This window comes from Drosophila melanogaster, chromosome 3R (assembly GCF_000001215.4).
Source record: "Drosophila melanogaster chromosome 3R".
In the NCBI taxonomy this organism is placed as follows: Eukaryota; Metazoa; Arthropoda; class Insecta; order Diptera; family Drosophilidae; genus Drosophila; species Drosophila melanogaster.
The window spans coordinates 10,870,600-10,885,159 of NT_033777.3; the positions used below are offsets into that span (position 1 = coordinate 10,870,600).

The window sequence follows — 14,560 nt, forward strand, 5'->3', positions numbered from 1 at the left end:
CTTATCGCTCCACTTGGTTATTCCAATCTTGTTCTTACGATTGACCTTTAATCTACAACTTTCGGGGCCTTAGGGGATGTCCGGCAGTGAGTTTAGTTTGGGTCATCAGATAACTCTATCAATCTATAACAATGTTGCGAAATTCTTGAAATATACATACGTATTAAGTAACCGCAATCTCGAACAATTCCAAGTTGTTGAACTTCGAGATTTAGTGGGGCAGTGCAGATAAGCAAATCCAAGCAATTATGAGGAGTAAGCGCGAGAGGGACAGTAATCCGACCCCCAATGAAGATACTCTTATGTACATATACACTGGGAGTTTATTATTTTAAGCAATCGCATGCGATTGCCAACTTGTATAAAAAGTGAAAAGCAAAGAATTGTTATCTCATGCTTAGTACTTAATAATGGATCGGATACTCTCGCCCTTGTGCATCAGATCGAATGCCTCGTTGATCTGCGACAGCGGCAGCTCGTGGGTGATGAACTCGTCCACCAGCAGATCCTTCTTCAGGTAGTCCTCCACCAATTTGGGAACATCGGAAACGGAGCGCCAGCCTCCGAAGGCGGAACCCTTCCACACGCGACCCACGACCAGCTGGAAGGGTCGCGTGGAAATCTCCTGTCCAGCACCGGCCACTCCGATCACCACCGAAGTGCCCCAACCCTTGTGTGTGGCCTCCAAAGCGGAGCGCATGGTGTTCACATTGCCAATGCATTCGAAGGTGTAATCGAATCCACCATCGGTCAGATCGATCAGGTAGTTCTGGATCGAACCCTTGTCGGCCACATCCTTGGGGTTGACAAAGTCGGTGAATCCGAACTTCTTGGCCAGCTCAAACTTGTCGGGATTGATGTCAATGCCGTAGATCTTGCCGGCACCAGCCTTCTTGCAGCCCAAACCCACGGCCAAGCCCACAGCTCCCAAGCCCCAAACAGCGCAGGTGCTACCGGCTTCCACCTTGGCAGTGTTGAGGGCGGCTCCGTAGCCTGTGGAAATGCCGCACCCCAGCAGGCAGACTTTCTCCAGCGGCGCCTTTTCGTTGATCTTTGTCAGCGAAATGTCGGCCACCACGGTGTACTCTGCGAAGGTGGAGGTGCCCATGAAGTGGAACAACTGCTGTCCCTTGCAGCTGAGACGGGAGGTGCCCTCGGGCATGACTCCAGCGCCCTGGGTAAGTCGGATCTTTTGGCAGAGATTCGTCTTGCCGCTCTTGCAGAACTTGCACTCGTTGCACTGGGGGATGTAGAGAGCGATGACATGGTCGCCAGCCTTGAAGTTGGTCACGCCCTCGCCGACGCTCTCCACGATGCCGGCGCCCTCATGTCCCAACACCACTGGGAACAGGCCCTCCGGATCGGCACCGCTCAGGGTGAAGGCATCCGTGTGGCAGACGCCCGTGGCCGTGATCTTGATGCGCACCTTTTGAAGTCATGCCATCATGGTAATTAGTTAAATCTGTCACATTTGACACATTCCGAACTGAACTAACCTCATGAGCCTTGGGCGGCGCCACCTCGATATCCTCGATGACCAGCGGTTTCTTTGCCTCCCAAGCGACGGCGGCCTTGCATGTGATAACCTGTGATTGATTGTTGATTGACAGCCTGGGTGTGTTTCTGCTAATTAAAATTCCAGTTGCTGCACTCACCTTGCCCTCGGTAGCAGACATCTTTGCAGTATGGTTTATTGGAAAGTTTAGCGACAAGGTCCAATTGGCGAATGGAGAACGACTGGAAAATGAATGATGATAAGGAAGAAGAGCAGGCGGGAAAAGGCCGGTTAGCGCAGTGTGACCAGACAGCGATCGATAAAAAACCCTAAAAGCTCACCGGGACTCAGGAACTATTTATTTGGTTTATGCGGCTACTTACGTGTATTTGTTTTTTTTCTTGTCTTTTGAAACTACATTTGAAATAAATAATTAAATATATGTTTTACAAATCGGATAAAATTAAAACTGTTTTCAAAATTTGTTAACTTTCTATTAAAAATGCTGTTGTGCATTTCACAAACTAAATATCTAAATAACTTAACATGGATCCCCAATGCAGGATCAGCTTGTACTTTTTGGTCACACTGACTTGTGCATATACAATCGCAGCCAACTTTGCTTTGCCTAAGTCAGCTGTTCCCGTTGAAAGTAGACTGTTATTCCTTTAACCGTTACAACAGCTAAAAACAAAAGCTACTCGCAAAACAAACTAAAAATATTGTTAAGTGGCAAATTGTGTATTTATAAACACTACATAACTTAAACTTTAAAATTTTGCTATTGAAATAACAGAATTTTAAAAAGTTAAACATGCCGCACGCGCAGGCGCCAAGTTTTTGTAAACATTGCCGCCCAACCCAAAATGCAACAACAGCAGCCCCCTAAAAACGCCAATGAACGCAAATTCAGCACAAGGACGTGCCAGCCGCCCAGGAAAAATCAATAACAACACAGCCGCGAAGCGACAAAGGCCGGAAGTGCACTTTTTGCATTACTGGGCGTTAAGTAACGTCACGGGGAACGAAAAAATTTGTCTGCTCCCAAAGATGGTGATGTAGTTTTTTGCGCCAGGACCAAGTGGAAAATTCGAAAAATGGTGGGAAAGGGCTCGAGCGGCCTGGGCGGAGACACCAGTACGGGCAGTAAGGAACGCCCTGTTTTCATTCCGCCCCGGAAACGTCAACAAACCAAATCGGAGGCCAAGAAGCAGAACTATGTGGATCACATCGTCAGTGTGCAGGTGAAAATAATACAATTATATCAAAAAAGCCCCATCTATTCATGTTCTAATCCTTAAGATATATAAGTTGCGATTCTTCAGTTCTAACTTCTACTAGTGTTTTTACGATGCATAAAACTAATTAATTGATAAATATGTTTTTGTGGTTATAAGGATTATAGATAAACTTTTGATTGCTTCTCCTGCAGCAAAATCGACCCAAGTTGTCGCCCTCCAATCCGGGACTTGAAGAGGAGCTCCGCAAGTCCAAGCTGATCATCAAGAACAAGCAGCCGCTGCCGCAGCTGCCGGGAGAGCTGGGTGTGCCCAGTGCCCACGACACCCTGGCTAGCACCCACTCGGCCAGCTCCACGCAGCACAGCCAGAAGTCAGCCAGATCGAACAGTAATCTCAACGAGCTGCAGAACTTCGAGTCCATATCGCAGGGCACCAAGTCGACGTCGCAGCGGCACGAGAGCAGTACGGTGACGCCCAGCAGCTGTTGCTATTCGGAGAGCAGCCTGGACGCCAAGTTGAGCAAGTCGCAGGACTGCCTGAGCAACCGGTCGTCCTCCAAGAAGCGGGTCAACATCCGTACAAGCGATCTGCCCGGCCAGGGGCGCAATCAGCGCTCCTCACCGGAGATAGCCAACTACGAAGATCTGGAGTCCGGCGAAACGAGTGTGCTGAACAACTACGACCAGAGTCTAGAGCGGGGCTATCAGGCGCGCAAGGAGGGCGGCGGCAACTACCTGACCATGACGGGCACCATTAAGCGGGGTCGCAAGAAGGGCCAGTCCGTGGACCTACAGATAAACATCAGTCGCGAGGAGCTGGAGCAGCTGAACGCCCATGCGATGGCCAGCGACACACAGAAGGGTGGCAATTTGTGCTGCACCTGCAGCTGTGGCACCGGCCTCCACATCCTGCTCATCTCGCTCTTTTGCCTGCCGTTTGTGACCGTCGTTTCGGCGGTATACTCCTTCTACATTGGAACGCTCACCTGGTACAATATGTTCAACTATTACTGCGAGGAGAGGACGTACCTGCACAAGATCCTGGTGACGCCGCTGCTGTTCGTGATCTATCCGCTGGCCATCGTGCTGTGCACCTTCGGACTGGGCATCTACTCGGGATTGCGGCAGCTGAGTCTGCAGTACAGCAGTTGGGTGAACGACATCACGGATATCGAGAAGGGATTCTACGGCTGGTTGTGCGGATTCCTTCGCATGCCCGACTGCAGTCCCTACGAGGTCGTCATCCTGACCGACATTTGTGTTGCGCCGCAGGATCCCCAGCGGCTGCACATCAACAAACCGCGCCAGGAACTATCCATGTAGGATGTGAGAATGTGAGGTGTTCCTGGTTCCAGTTTCGTTTCGACCATAAGTGTGATATAAAAAACGTAAATTACATACGCAGATCAACACATTAAGTTTCCTTTGGCCAAATTTGTTCCTTTCAACTTGACATGATCGCGTGTCTCTGCAATTGCAGCTTTAGTGAACGGAAATACAATATATTATATATATAGATATCAACGCCACAACATACATAATCCAAGCCCTAGAAAGTCTTAAGTTACTAGAGATCTAACACTCGCACAGCGTCTATAAAGCAAGGAAAACTTCTCAATAGTTTGGTAGTCCGAAACTGAAATAATCTTGCAAGTGTCAGTCAAAAGTAGCAATTGCTCAATAAGTTAGAAGTTCAAATTCATTTTTTGTCTGAACAGAAATGATGGGGTAACCCCACTTAACCAAATCATCGTAATTTCGAAAATAGTTTACCGCATTAGCTGCTTGCTTATCTCAAATCCATCCAATATAGTTTATGACAATTTGCAAGGTTATCAAAACAAAAAAATACAGTAAACTGTTGTAGATGGGCACTTGCCTACGAACTTGAAACTCAGCTTTCCTTTCCTATAACTCAAAGCCAAATTTAAAACTGTTTACGGAACGTAATAGCATTTACAGAATATGATGCATTTATCTTCAAAATGAACTAAAACCAAATAAAACAGCCAACTTAATGCGCAGTTGACGTGATGGAAACTTTTTCTTAGTTTTAAACAAACATTTTTTATTTCTACGTCAATAAAAAAAAACGCAGCAAAGCCACACGGACATTTATACACATACCTATATAAGCAAACGTTTTTAAAATAGAAATTCTATATGTTAAGAACCCGAATATCAAACACTTATTGAAATGAATATATTAGCCAGAGAAATAAAGCCAATAAAATCGTATAGCAAACACAAGCAAACTTGTTAATCTTACTGCGTTCTTAAAAGTGAAAAGCTACACATTATTTAATTTGCATAAATATTTGTACATATTTCTTTTTCAATTAACTTCCAGCAGCGCAAGCCTATAAATCAAGTGATAACGTAGCGTATTTAATTACGTTTGTGTACACTTGTCGAATTTGAATTAAAATACTATTTTAAATAAATATATTTTTAATTTAGTTTTTATCTATTTTTATTTTTCTTACCCATAATCGAATGACATAACCATAATCAAATTTTATATTATTATAATCATAATAAGTTCATTTATTATGTTTATAAAATATTTTCAGTGTATCTAAGAAGAAAGGCTCGAACAGAACGACGGAGCTTTTTTTCCGTTTTGTTTTTGCCGGCGAAACGCCCACACGGAATATGTAAACACTTGGGGTAAATACAAAACAGCTGTTTTCGGCGGGGTTGGCCGCAGCAAGTGAGAGAACGAGCAGCAACAAATTACAGGCGAGAGCGAATAAAATGAACTAGAGGGGCTCGTCTTACTAGACAATGACTGTAATTTAAACAGAAGGCAGAGATATAAGTACCGCTATTCCGGCAAATATCTAAAGTGAGAAACAAAGTTAGTTGATAACTTTGCTTAACTTTTGCACTTCACAGCCAATATAACTGATAATAACTGTATTCCGGTCTAAGCAAACACACACATAAATAGGCAATTTAGAAAAATACATTATATACATAAATAAATACATATATGTATAAACTCAATTGCCAGCACAGCATATCGGTCAGATCGAATACTGAATTCAGTGCTAAATCGGCGTTCAAAGCGAACGGTTGTGTGACGCAAAGTGAAAATATTAAAAACCAAGCGTAATCATGGCAACAGACAATTTAACAGCTGTTCTCCACGGCATCGAGGACCTGCGATTGGTAAGTTGAAGACGGAAATAAAACAAGCAACTGCTAATTCACTTCCTGCAGGAGCAACGCCCAATTCCGGAAATCGCCGACGATGGTAAGGGATTAGTACACTAAGAAAAATTCACCATTTACGCGCATTTTGTTAAGTTTGAACTAAAGAAAAATTTAAAAACTAATTTCAAAAAATATTATTTAATCATAGTTATTAAAGTAATAAAATGTAGTGATTGATGTAGTGAGCTGTAAAATTCTATAATAATTGATAATAATAATAACTTTTGAAAGCACAGATTAATAAATTATCATGAATTCAGATAATTCCGATCCTTGTATTATTGCCTAGAATTGGATTAATAGATACATTCATCTAATAGCTTTCATATTGCTTTCTCCTGCTCAGAGGTTCTCCTGGCCATGGACAGCGTGGGCATCTGCGGATCCGACGTGCACTACCTTGCCCACGGACGCATCGGGGACTTTGTGCTGACCAAGCCGATGATCATTGGCCACGAGGCAGCCGGCGTGGTGGCCAAGCTGGGCAAGAAAGTGACCACCCTCAAGGTGGGCGACCGCGTGGCCATTGAGCCGGGAGTGCCCTGCCGCTACTGCGATCACTGCAAGCAGGGTCGATACAACCTGTGCGCCGACATGGTCTTTTGTGCCACACCTCCGTACGATGGAAACCTGACCAGGTACTACAAACACGCCGCCGACTTTTGCTTCAAGCTGCCGGATCACGTCAGCATGGAGGAAGGAGCTCTGCTGGAGCCCCTGTCCGTGGGAGTTCACGCCTGCCGTCGCGCAGGAGTCGGTCTGGGCTCAAAGGTGCTCATTCTGGGCGCTGGTCCAATTGGTTTGGTCACCCTGCTGGTAAGAAAGTCGATTAATATGTCACCAACTTATGAGATTGAACTCATTCTCCCACCTAGGCTGCCCAAGCTATGGGTGCATCCGAGATCCTTATCACCGATCTGGTGCAGCAGCGTTTGGATGTTGCCAAGGAGCTGGGCGCCACACACACGCTGCTTCTGCAGCGGGATCAGTCCGCCGAGGAGACCGTCAAGGTGGTTCACCAGACGATGAGCGAGGTGCCGGACAAGTCCATCGACTGCTGTGGAGCCGAGAGCAGTGCCCGCCTGGCCATCTTCGTAAGTGGATCTGCGTATGTGTGGATTATCAGTCACTAACCAGTTTCCCTTCAGGCCACTCGCTCCGGCGGAGTAGTAGTGGTTGTGGGCATGGGTGCACCCGAGGTCAAGCTGCCCCTGATCAACGCTTTGGCACGTGAGATCGACATTCGTGGTGTCTTCCGCTACTGCAATGAGTAAGTTATCGGTAGATTCGGCGGGTCAAATCAATTACTGATAACTACGCATCTCTAGTTATTCCGCCGCTTTGGCTCTGGTGGCTTCGGGCAAGGTGAATGTGAAGCGTCTAGTGACGCACCACTACGACATCACGGAGACGGCTGAGGCGTTTGAGACCTCCCGCCGCGGCACCGGTGGCGCTATCAAGGTCATGATCCACGTCCAGCCGAGGGACGCGAACAACAAAGTCAAGTTCTGAATACACACTCTTATCTATAAACCGAATAGTTCTTATTTTTGGAGCCTTGGAGCAATTCCGAGCTTGGTTTGTTATCGCCTTCAAATTTTTCGCCTATATTTAGGTTGGCTGCTGACTTATGTACCTACATGTGGACATGCAGATAAATATATTTAGTAAATAGGAGTGGTATTGGTAACAATGCTCAATTCTAACATTTAATTTTTAAATGGTAATTTAACGGATACTTATCCGAGATGGCTGGCTTGAAAAGCCAACTCATCCTTAAAGTGAGTTATAGATTATAGTTATAATATTTATGCGACTTGCCACTCACTTCGAGTCGAGTGCGCCAAGATCTAAAACAAATACTGTATATACTCCACGGCCTGCTCCAGTGCTCTGGGCTCCCCATCGGCATCGAAGTCAATTAGCTCCGGCTGCCTGTTTCGGGCGATGTATCGCAGGTAGCCACGTGTGCTCTCCATTCGCACCGACAACTTAATATCCCAGCCATCGCGACGTGGCGATGTGAAGATGGTGGAGCCGTGACAGTTGACCATCTGCAGCCAACGGGTGAAGCCCACGCCCAGGTAGTTATTCGCCTTGTCTACGATCACAATGGGCAGATCCTCGCTGGCCAGCAGGCGGATCAGCTTGCGCAGCATCCTCTTCTGAATGGGCCAGTAGTAGCAGGCAGGATCATATAGCATCACCAGCATATCGCTGCTGCTCTCTTCCCGCAACTCAAAGTAATTCATTGGCTTGGAGTCCAGTGAGGCAGTGGCGCCCAGGACTACGGCACGGAAGAGTTGATCCGCCAGCAACTGGTCGCAAAACTCCCTCAGGTATTTGGCGTTGACCAGCTTGTGCATATCGTACACTCGGCCCTCACAGTCCTTGCCATAGATTCGCGGTGGCAATCCCTTCCGGTAGCTGCCAAAGTCGTCGGGATTTAGGTTCGGATTGAACTCCCCGATGTTGGAGATGTCACGCAATCCGAACAATATACGACCGGCGTACTCCTGTGCCAACTCATCGAGCAGACTTATCCACTTGTCCAACGTGTCTCCGTGCCGGTTCTTAACAAAGTGAAACGCCACCACCTTTGGCCCATCAAATGTGAACCTCCCACCCGGCGATTTCCTATCCACTTCCGTTAATGGCGGTAGCCACAGAATCCATGGAATGGAGTTATTGTCGATGGTGTACGTCTTCACAAGAGCCATTTTCTCTCCGGACGGGAAATCGCTGAAGTAACTGTATTGTTGTTCCCAAAGATACATTTCCTTTTATACACTGCATGCATCACCGTTTAAATTTCACAACCAAAAAAGCTCACAGCAGCGAGCTTTTCTTAACATTGATTATGTTTGGAGTTTAACAGCTGCAACTCAATAACATGTTCATAAAACTAATTATTCCAATTGGAAGAAACATTTAAGCTTAAAGATTATGAGAAAAATATGAAGAATTAAATCTTAGGAGGCAGGGACAATACTCATTAAAAATAAAAGTTATTAAACTGTTGTGATGTAGTCAAATTTATTAAATTCCCTGAATACTTAGGTGTAATAATATTAATTAAATATCAAATGAACTGCCAGCGCAGTCGTTTCGTTTGCGAATCAAACAAAAGATAAATAAAAATTTGAATGTGTCTGTGAATAGAGGTGCTCTGCCGAATAATGAACTACAACCTAGCACATACAATCTATAACTTAACTGGTGCGCCAACTATTCGTGTGTGTACTAAAGCGCTGACCAAGTCAATTGGTCTATGATAAACAGAACCCCCAGAAAAGATACGCACAACCGAAAACTAATCAACAGAGTTAGCCTAAGTCTTAATATTATTTACGCGCTGCGGTAAATATATATAAAAATAGAAAATACAGTGTAGATTCCGTTTGGGCGCACAATTGCTTTCAGACGCCATTAACCCCGACTCCAAGTCCGACCTAGAAGCGCACCTGCTTGAGCTTATCGTAAATGCTGAAGTACAGGGCCGTCGTCATGCTTGACTTAAGGAGTGTGGGGGCCACGCCCTTGTACAAGCCCCTAACGCCCTCTTGGCGCACGGTCAGCCGCAAACAGTCCCAGACTCCGTGGCACTGCAGTGTCTGTCCGAAGGTCTGGCGATTCGACTCGAAGCCCTGGATTTGCAGTCGCTTTTTGATCAAATCGAAGGGATACACGATCGTCTTGGATAGCATGCCCGAGGAGGCGCCCAATCCCAGCAGCGTCCACGTGGGCAATTGGCTGCGATCGCTCACCTCCAAGAAGGCACACGCCCAGTCGCTGAACAGGCGGTAAGCCATAAAGTTGGTGCCCATCAGCGGCGTTATTTGCAGCAGGGCGGAGGACAGACCGCGGTACATGCCGCGAGGTCCCTCCTGGCGGACAATCGCCGACACAGCCCTTGTTGCATTCCTGTATCCCTTGCTGGTGTCCTGGGCAATCAGACGAGTGCGGATGACGTCCAGCGGCGTGGATATGATCACTGCTGCTCCTCCGGCCGCAGCGCCGCACAGGAAGTTCGATAGATGCTGATGATCCGCCAGATAGCTGGTCTGTTTGGCCATCAGGCTGAGCTGCTCGTACGTCCAGAACTGACAAATGCCGTACATTATGCTCAGCACTTGGGCAGGATTGTGTCCCTTCCAGAAGGCCAACATTCCCTCCTCGCGGTATATGGTTTTCACCGCCTGTCCGATGGATGTGTATTTGGAGGTAAGGGCTCCTGGTCCCTCCTTGGCGGCGTTCTTGCCCAGCGGCTCCACCTGCAGCTGGAAGCGGATCTTTAGCACGTCCAGCGGCTGGCAGGTGGAGCGCGTAATGGCCGCCGAAAGTCCACCGGCCAGCATTTGATGCAGCTGCTCCCGCGTACTGTGCTTGCGTCGCGGAACGGGAGTTGTGGTTGTGGTCGCCTCACTGGTGGAGCCTGTGGTTACCGCCATGTCTGCGTCGGAGCTACCTTTGGTTTTGCTTTTCGTGTGCGTATGTTTGCTCGTGCGGATTTCACTTTTATTGCTGCGACTGCCAACTTTTCAATGGCATTTCTGAAAATAAAGAAACGCAGACAGGTGGAGACGTTATTACAGTCGGAACTATGTAGATGCAACTATTAACTCGGACTTAGCAACTTCTATGAGGCTGGATCTAATAGGTATAGCTTATATATTATCATAAAGAATTTGTTTTGAAGGTTACTTGTAATTTACTTGACTCTTGTGAAATTCAAGGTAGATGCTGTTAAAAAGAAAGCTTAAGATTGTTTCTTGATAAAAATGAAATATGCTAGGTTTTACTGGTATCAAAGATGGAGTTTTCGAAAATCCGACTTAGCAAAGCTTGCCTGTAGCTTTCATTCAAAACGTTTTAGAGGTGCGGCAGGGCGCAAACTTCGACTTGTTTACACACATTCATCAAAGTCGATGGACAAATTGTTGTGTACAAGTGCGTAGACAGGAATTGGGAAATAGTAGGAGTGGAATTCATCTGAGGATGAGACTTACAAGTATCATGCTCCACGGAGCGTGCGTATGTCTCTGCGATTACTTCACTATTATCTCGGTCGGTTATGGCCAATTGCCCGCCAATTCGCAGAGCTCCCAAGTTGACTCCAGGTTCAAACGGCCGTTCATTGATTGACAATAGCTCGGTTGGTATTCGGGTTTATCAGCGATTTCACTTTTTTCCGCTTTTGTTGTTCGATGTCTCGGCGACCGTTGTCCAGTTCCCAAAATTCCGATGCTGCTGCTCAGATAAAGAGACAAAGGCATTGGCAACACGCTCGATGGTGATGATGATGATGTTGCTGAATGTCCAGAGCAGCGCACTACAATCTGAGCTCACCTGGAGCAGATGCGTCCGTTCGCGGGCAGAGTGCAGCAGTGACTGCGGCGCCGACGCTTCTTCATTACAGGCGGCGGCCCGTGGATTGCGTCAAAACTTTCTTTTCGCCAGACTTGTAATAGCGCCGCCGTTGAGATGCCGTTGCAGTTGTGTCAATCCCCTGCTGCCGCTGTCCAAGTTGGCCGCTTCCCACTTCCACAAACTGGTTTTCCGAATTCAAGACGCGCTGCTTCAAACCTCTACGCAACAACAACAAAACAAACTAAATTACGTCGCCAAGTGCACGGAATCAGCTGTTCGAGCCGCTGGCGATGAGCTTTTAGCGAACAGCGATGGCAACTATCGGCTATCGTGGTTGACAACAATAGTAAGAAAATAGCTAGAAGCTAAAATTCAGTTTTAGGGTTTTCTTAATTGGGAACATAAATATTTTTTAATAGTAAGCATAATTCCTGAAACCAGATCACTATGTTTATACTCGAGTTAATAAAAGGCCATTTAGGATTAAAATGATACTAACTATCGATATTAATATAGCTGTCACATGCACAGCGTTGCCACTTATGCGGGCTTTCTTGTATATTTAAAAATGCCTTAAGGTGTAGAATACAAAATGGTTAAGTTATGGTCCCTATTTCCACCCAATGCCGCCAGTGGAAGAGGCGGCTGGAGCACTAGGCGTGGGTTTATAGTCTGGTGGTATACTGAATCCAAGCACCTCAAAATTACCGCCTGGCGGAGAAGCAACAGGTGTGTTGGTCGTATATGGTGGCGATTTTTGTGCGGCTGGCGACACAGGATTTGGTGTGAATTTCACAGGCGTAGCAGGATGCGCCTCCTCTGCCTTGGGATAAAGACTGGGAAAATTAGCTGCCCCGTTTGAGCCATTGGTTCCAGGCTTCCCATCAAATGGATAGACGGGATATCTTGGCTTAAAGGTGTTGGACTCGAATTGCTCATCGCTGACGTCCTCCTGAAAGTTGGGTGAGCCTAAGCCGGAGAAACGTCGATTAATAACACTTTCGATTATGCTTTCTTTAGTGCAAAACCCACCTGGATGAGAGGCACCACTGGGCTGGGACTTCTCCGCCCCGGGCCCCTTGTCATCAGCACTTCCCAGCAGCGGCACTGTGCCAATGGTTATTGGAAAGTCCATGACCAAGTCGCCACCACCGTGCAGCTTGAAGGTCTTGGCGATGAATCGCAATGTGTAGCTAACTCGAATGGGATCCTTTTCGCTTTGCGTGGATGGAGTAGTTGGCGGCACCGTGAGGAACTCATCGAACTTGGCCTTGTTGTGCTTCAGCACCTCACCGCAGTGCTTGTCCGCCACCCGAGATTCGGTTACCTTCAACTGCTCCTTTGCGCCCGATGAGTTGGCTCTATATGAGACGTTCTTGATCAGACGCACCTTCACGTCCATACATTGGACATCCGACTGGTTGTCCAACACCAGATGGAAATGAATCTTCTGGCCGGGGACGTAGGCAGAATAAGAGGTGCTCACGTCCATGATCATCGGCTTGTGGGCACCGAAAATGGAGCCCCACCAGAAGCTCTTCGACTCCAAGCGTTGGAGGGGTTCCTAAGGGAAGTGCGCTTCATAAGGTTATTCAGTTTGGAAGAACAACCAAGACTACATACCTTATACTCGAGCCGCCTATTAAGATCATGTGGCAGGATCACCGTGAAGCACTGCTTAAATGTGTTGTTGTAGCGAACCGCGCGATCGATGGTTAGGGTAACCTCGTGCTTAATCTGACCATGAGCACCATTGAATGAGGTGGGTGCATTGGGCGGAATGGTAGCCCGGAAGGGAAAGACGTACTTGCCGGTGGGCAACTCCAGCTGCGAGCCACCGGCCTGGCCGTAAACCGGCTGGTCAGTGCTGTAGTAGACCTCGGTGGTGGTGTGGGTCACCAGGGACTTGGTCGTCTTCCCATCCTCTCCCACTCGCTCCTCGCTTTCCTGCCAACGCGTCTCGCCGTATCCATTTATGGTTATAAAGATCGCTGCAATTGGATTAATTTGTCTGTACTGCCGGGTATGTAATTCAATTATGCATTTAGTTTAATTGCCATTGACCTTGGACCTTTTGTGTGTTTCGGATGTAGAATTGTATTGGAAAATTGCTCAGCTACAAACAACTGTCTTTGTTAATGAACTAACAATAATTTAATCAGAAGCATAAAAAAAACGAATGCTACCTAATAAAGTTCACCATCAAATTAAAGCGCTGCTAAGGCTCGACTATTTGATACCCTAGGAAATATTTGATTATTTGAATTTGAACCGATGGCTAGGGTCCACTTAGCTTGCTAATGGGATTTGTATAAATTTATATATATATGTATATCTGCATGAATTACGCCTAATTGACCCAAAATGCTACCTATACACTACAATTTAAAGGTATTGGCACGAACGGGCTGACCAGTAACTGAATCAAATATCTAATAATACAAACAGCGTACGCAATTTCAAAACAAAACTAGTTTTTACGCCGCTATCAGATATCCGCCAGCCAGCCAAGCGGCCACATGTGTGTTGTATATAAACTTTATGTATACATACATATATGTACATTTGTATATACAATACACATCTTTCAAGCATATCTACCGGCAACAATAACATTAAACCAGCGGATAACAAAGCACCAACAATATTAAGTGGATATTTATTTATTAGTGGATGGTAAAACGGTATGGGATTCAGAATTTGAATGGTGATGGAGGGGGATGACGTCATGGTTTCGAGTCCATTAGAATACATATGTATGTAGTGCGTCTTCTTCCGCATGTCGGTGTCACTTACATCGAATCGTCTTGGGGCGCTCCGTAATCAGTTCCGCCGTGCCGGAGATAAGCTGACCGGCTTGATAGAGCCCCAAAGGATTGCTGTCGAAGACGAAGTTCACCTTGCTGCTCATCCTGTCCAGAATTGGCTCCTTGGCGACGGTGTCGGGTGGTATCGCGCTATCAAGTTCCTTTGTTTGTTTTATTGATAGTTGGTGGAAGAGGTAGGGATTCGATGTATTCGAGGGTTCCGGCGACTCAGCTCGCAAGCTCCGAACGCGAGCAGCTCTGGCTTAATACTGAATTCTCAAAAGTCTTTGGTGAGACCGAAGAACCGAGAAGCAAACTTTTGTGCGCGAGAGGTTACAAGAAGAAGAAGCGAAGGACAGAACGGGGAAGCACACGAAATACTATATGGAGCATTATGCTGCTAAGCCAACTAAAGTTTAATCTTAATAA

At 46.5% G+C, this 14,560-nt stretch overlaps 6 protein-coding genes and 1 non-coding gene across 8 annotated transcripts; 2 read left to right on the top strand and 5 right to left on the bottom strand.

Moving 5' to 3' along the window:
* Positions 1 to 306: 306 nt before the first annotated feature.
* Fdh (Formaldehyde dehydrogenase) lies at positions 307 to 1,782 on the bottom strand. Its single transcript, NM_079586.4, has 3 exons — positions 1,656 to 1,782; positions 1,497 to 1,586; positions 307 to 1,426 (listed from the first exon to the last, which is right to left on the bottom strand). The coding sequence occupies exons 1-3, from the start codon at positions 1,674 to 1,676 to the stop codon at positions 398 to 400; spliced, it is 1,140 nt and encodes a 379-aa protein (NP_524310.1). The 5' UTR covers positions 1,677 to 1,782; the 3' UTR covers positions 307 to 397.
* Positions 1,783 to 2,438: 656 nt separating this feature from the next.
* On the top strand, positions 2,439 to 4,983 carry CG4596 (uncharacterized protein). The gene is made up of 2 exons (NM_141774.4): positions 2,439 to 2,739; positions 2,928 to 4,983. Exons 1-2 carry the CDS (start codon positions 2,593 to 2,595, stop codon positions 4,056 to 4,058), a joined length of 1,278 nt encoding a protein of 425 aa, NP_650031.1. The 5' UTR covers positions 2,439 to 2,592; the 3' UTR covers positions 4,059 to 4,983.
* Positions 4,984 to 5,784: 801 nt separating this feature from the next.
* On the top strand, positions 5,785 to 7,658 carry Sodh2 (Sorbitol dehydrogenase 2). Its single transcript, NM_079587.3, has 6 exons — positions 5,785 to 5,909; positions 5,961 to 5,994; positions 6,301 to 6,770; positions 6,830 to 7,048; positions 7,103 to 7,224; positions 7,283 to 7,658. Exons 1-6 carry the CDS (start codon positions 5,856 to 5,858, stop codon positions 7,464 to 7,466), a joined length of 1,083 nt encoding a protein of 360 aa, NP_524311.1. The 5' UTR covers positions 5,785 to 5,855; the 3' UTR covers positions 7,467 to 7,658.
* On the bottom strand, positions 6,235 to 7,184 carry asRNA:CR45195 (antisense RNA:CR45195). Its single transcript, NR_125135.1, has 2 exons — positions 6,826 to 7,184; positions 6,235 to 6,764 (listed from the first exon to the last, which is right to left on the bottom strand).
* CG14695 (uncharacterized protein) lies at positions 7,605 to 8,720 on the bottom strand. Its single transcript, NM_141775.2, has one exon. The coding sequence runs from the start codon at positions 8,672 to 8,674 to the stop codon at positions 7,805 to 7,807; it is 870 nt and encodes a 289-aa protein (NP_650032.1). The 5' UTR covers positions 8,675 to 8,720; the 3' UTR covers positions 7,605 to 7,804.
* A 252-nt stretch (positions 8,721 to 8,972) lies between these two features.
* Positions 8,973 to 11,589, bottom strand: Tpc1 (Thiamine pyrophosphate carrier protein 1). Of its 2 annotated transcripts, NM_141777.4 has the most exons (3): positions 11,304 to 11,589; positions 10,964 to 11,204; positions 8,973 to 10,507 (listed from the first exon to the last, which is right to left on the bottom strand). In NM_141777.4, exon 3 carries the CDS (start codon positions 10,403 to 10,405, stop codon positions 9,407 to 9,409), a length of 999 nt encoding a protein of 332 aa, NP_650034.1. In that variant the 5' UTR covers positions 10,406 to 10,507; positions 10,964 to 11,204; positions 11,304 to 11,589; the 3' UTR covers positions 8,973 to 9,406. The 2 variants fall into 2 exon arrangements, with proteins under 2 accessions (NP_650034.1, NP_731527.1); NM_169372.3 differs by having other exon boundaries at positions 10,964 to 11,589.
* A 244-nt stretch (positions 11,590 to 11,833) lies between these two features.
* Positions 11,834 to 14,402, bottom strand: CG14696 (uncharacterized protein). Its single transcript, NM_141778.2, has 4 exons — positions 14,121 to 14,402; positions 12,948 to 13,315; positions 12,357 to 12,888; positions 11,834 to 12,293 (listed from the first exon to the last, which is right to left on the bottom strand). The coding sequence occupies exons 1-4, from the start codon at positions 14,233 to 14,235 to the stop codon at positions 11,935 to 11,937; spliced, it is 1,374 nt and encodes a 457-aa protein (NP_650035.1). The 5' UTR covers positions 14,236 to 14,402; the 3' UTR covers positions 11,834 to 11,934.
* Between the last annotated feature and the right edge of the window lie 158 nt (positions 14,403 to 14,560).

Coding starts and splice junctions, on each gene's coding strand:
- CG4596 (NM_141774.4), top strand. CDS start 2,593: ATGGTGGGAAAGGGCTCGAGCGGCCTGGGCGGAGACACCAGTACGGGC. Junction 2,740..2,927: donor ATCACATCGTCAGTGTGCAG/GTGAAAATAATA, acceptor CTTCTCCTGCAG/CAAAATCGACCCAAGTTGTC.
- Fdh (NM_079586.4), bottom strand. CDS start 1,676: ATGTCTGCTACCGAGGGCAAG. Junction 1,587..1,655: donor TGTCTGCTACCGAGGGCAAG/GTGAGTGCAGCA, acceptor AATCAATCACAG/GTTATCACATGCAAGGCCGC. Junction 1,427..1,496: donor CGCCGCCCAAGGCTCATGAG/GTTAGTTCAGTT, acceptor TGACTTCAAAAG/GTGCGCATCAAGATCACGGC.
- CG14696 (NM_141778.2), bottom strand. CDS start 14,235: ATGAGCAGCAAGGTGAACTTCGTCTTCGACAGCAATCCTTTGGGGCTC. Junction 13,316..14,120: donor GCGCCCCAAGACGATTCGAT/GTAAGTGACACC, acceptor ATCCAATTGCAG/CGATCTTTATAACCATAAAT. Junction 12,889..12,947: donor ATAGGCGGCTCGAGTATAAG/GTATGTAGTCTT, acceptor CACTTCCCTTAG/GAACCCCTCCAACGCTTGGA.
- Sodh2 (NM_079587.3), top strand. CDS start 5,856: ATGGCAACAGACAATTTAACAGCTGTTCTCCACGGCATCGAGGACCTG. Junction 5,910..5,960: donor GCATCGAGGACCTGCGATTG/GTAAGTTGAAGA, acceptor CACTTCCTGCAG/GAGCAACGCCCAATTCCGGA. Junction 7,225..7,282: donor GTCTTCCGCTACTGCAATGA/GTAAGTTATCGG, acceptor ACGCATCTCTAG/TTATTCCGCCGCTTTGGCTC.
- Tpc1 (NM_141777.4), bottom strand. CDS start 10,405: ATGGCGGTAACCACAGGCTCCACCAGTGAGGCGACCACAACCACAACT.
- CG14695 (NM_141775.2), bottom strand. CDS start 8,674: ATGGCTCTTGTGAAGACGTACACCATCGACAATAACTCCATTCCATGG.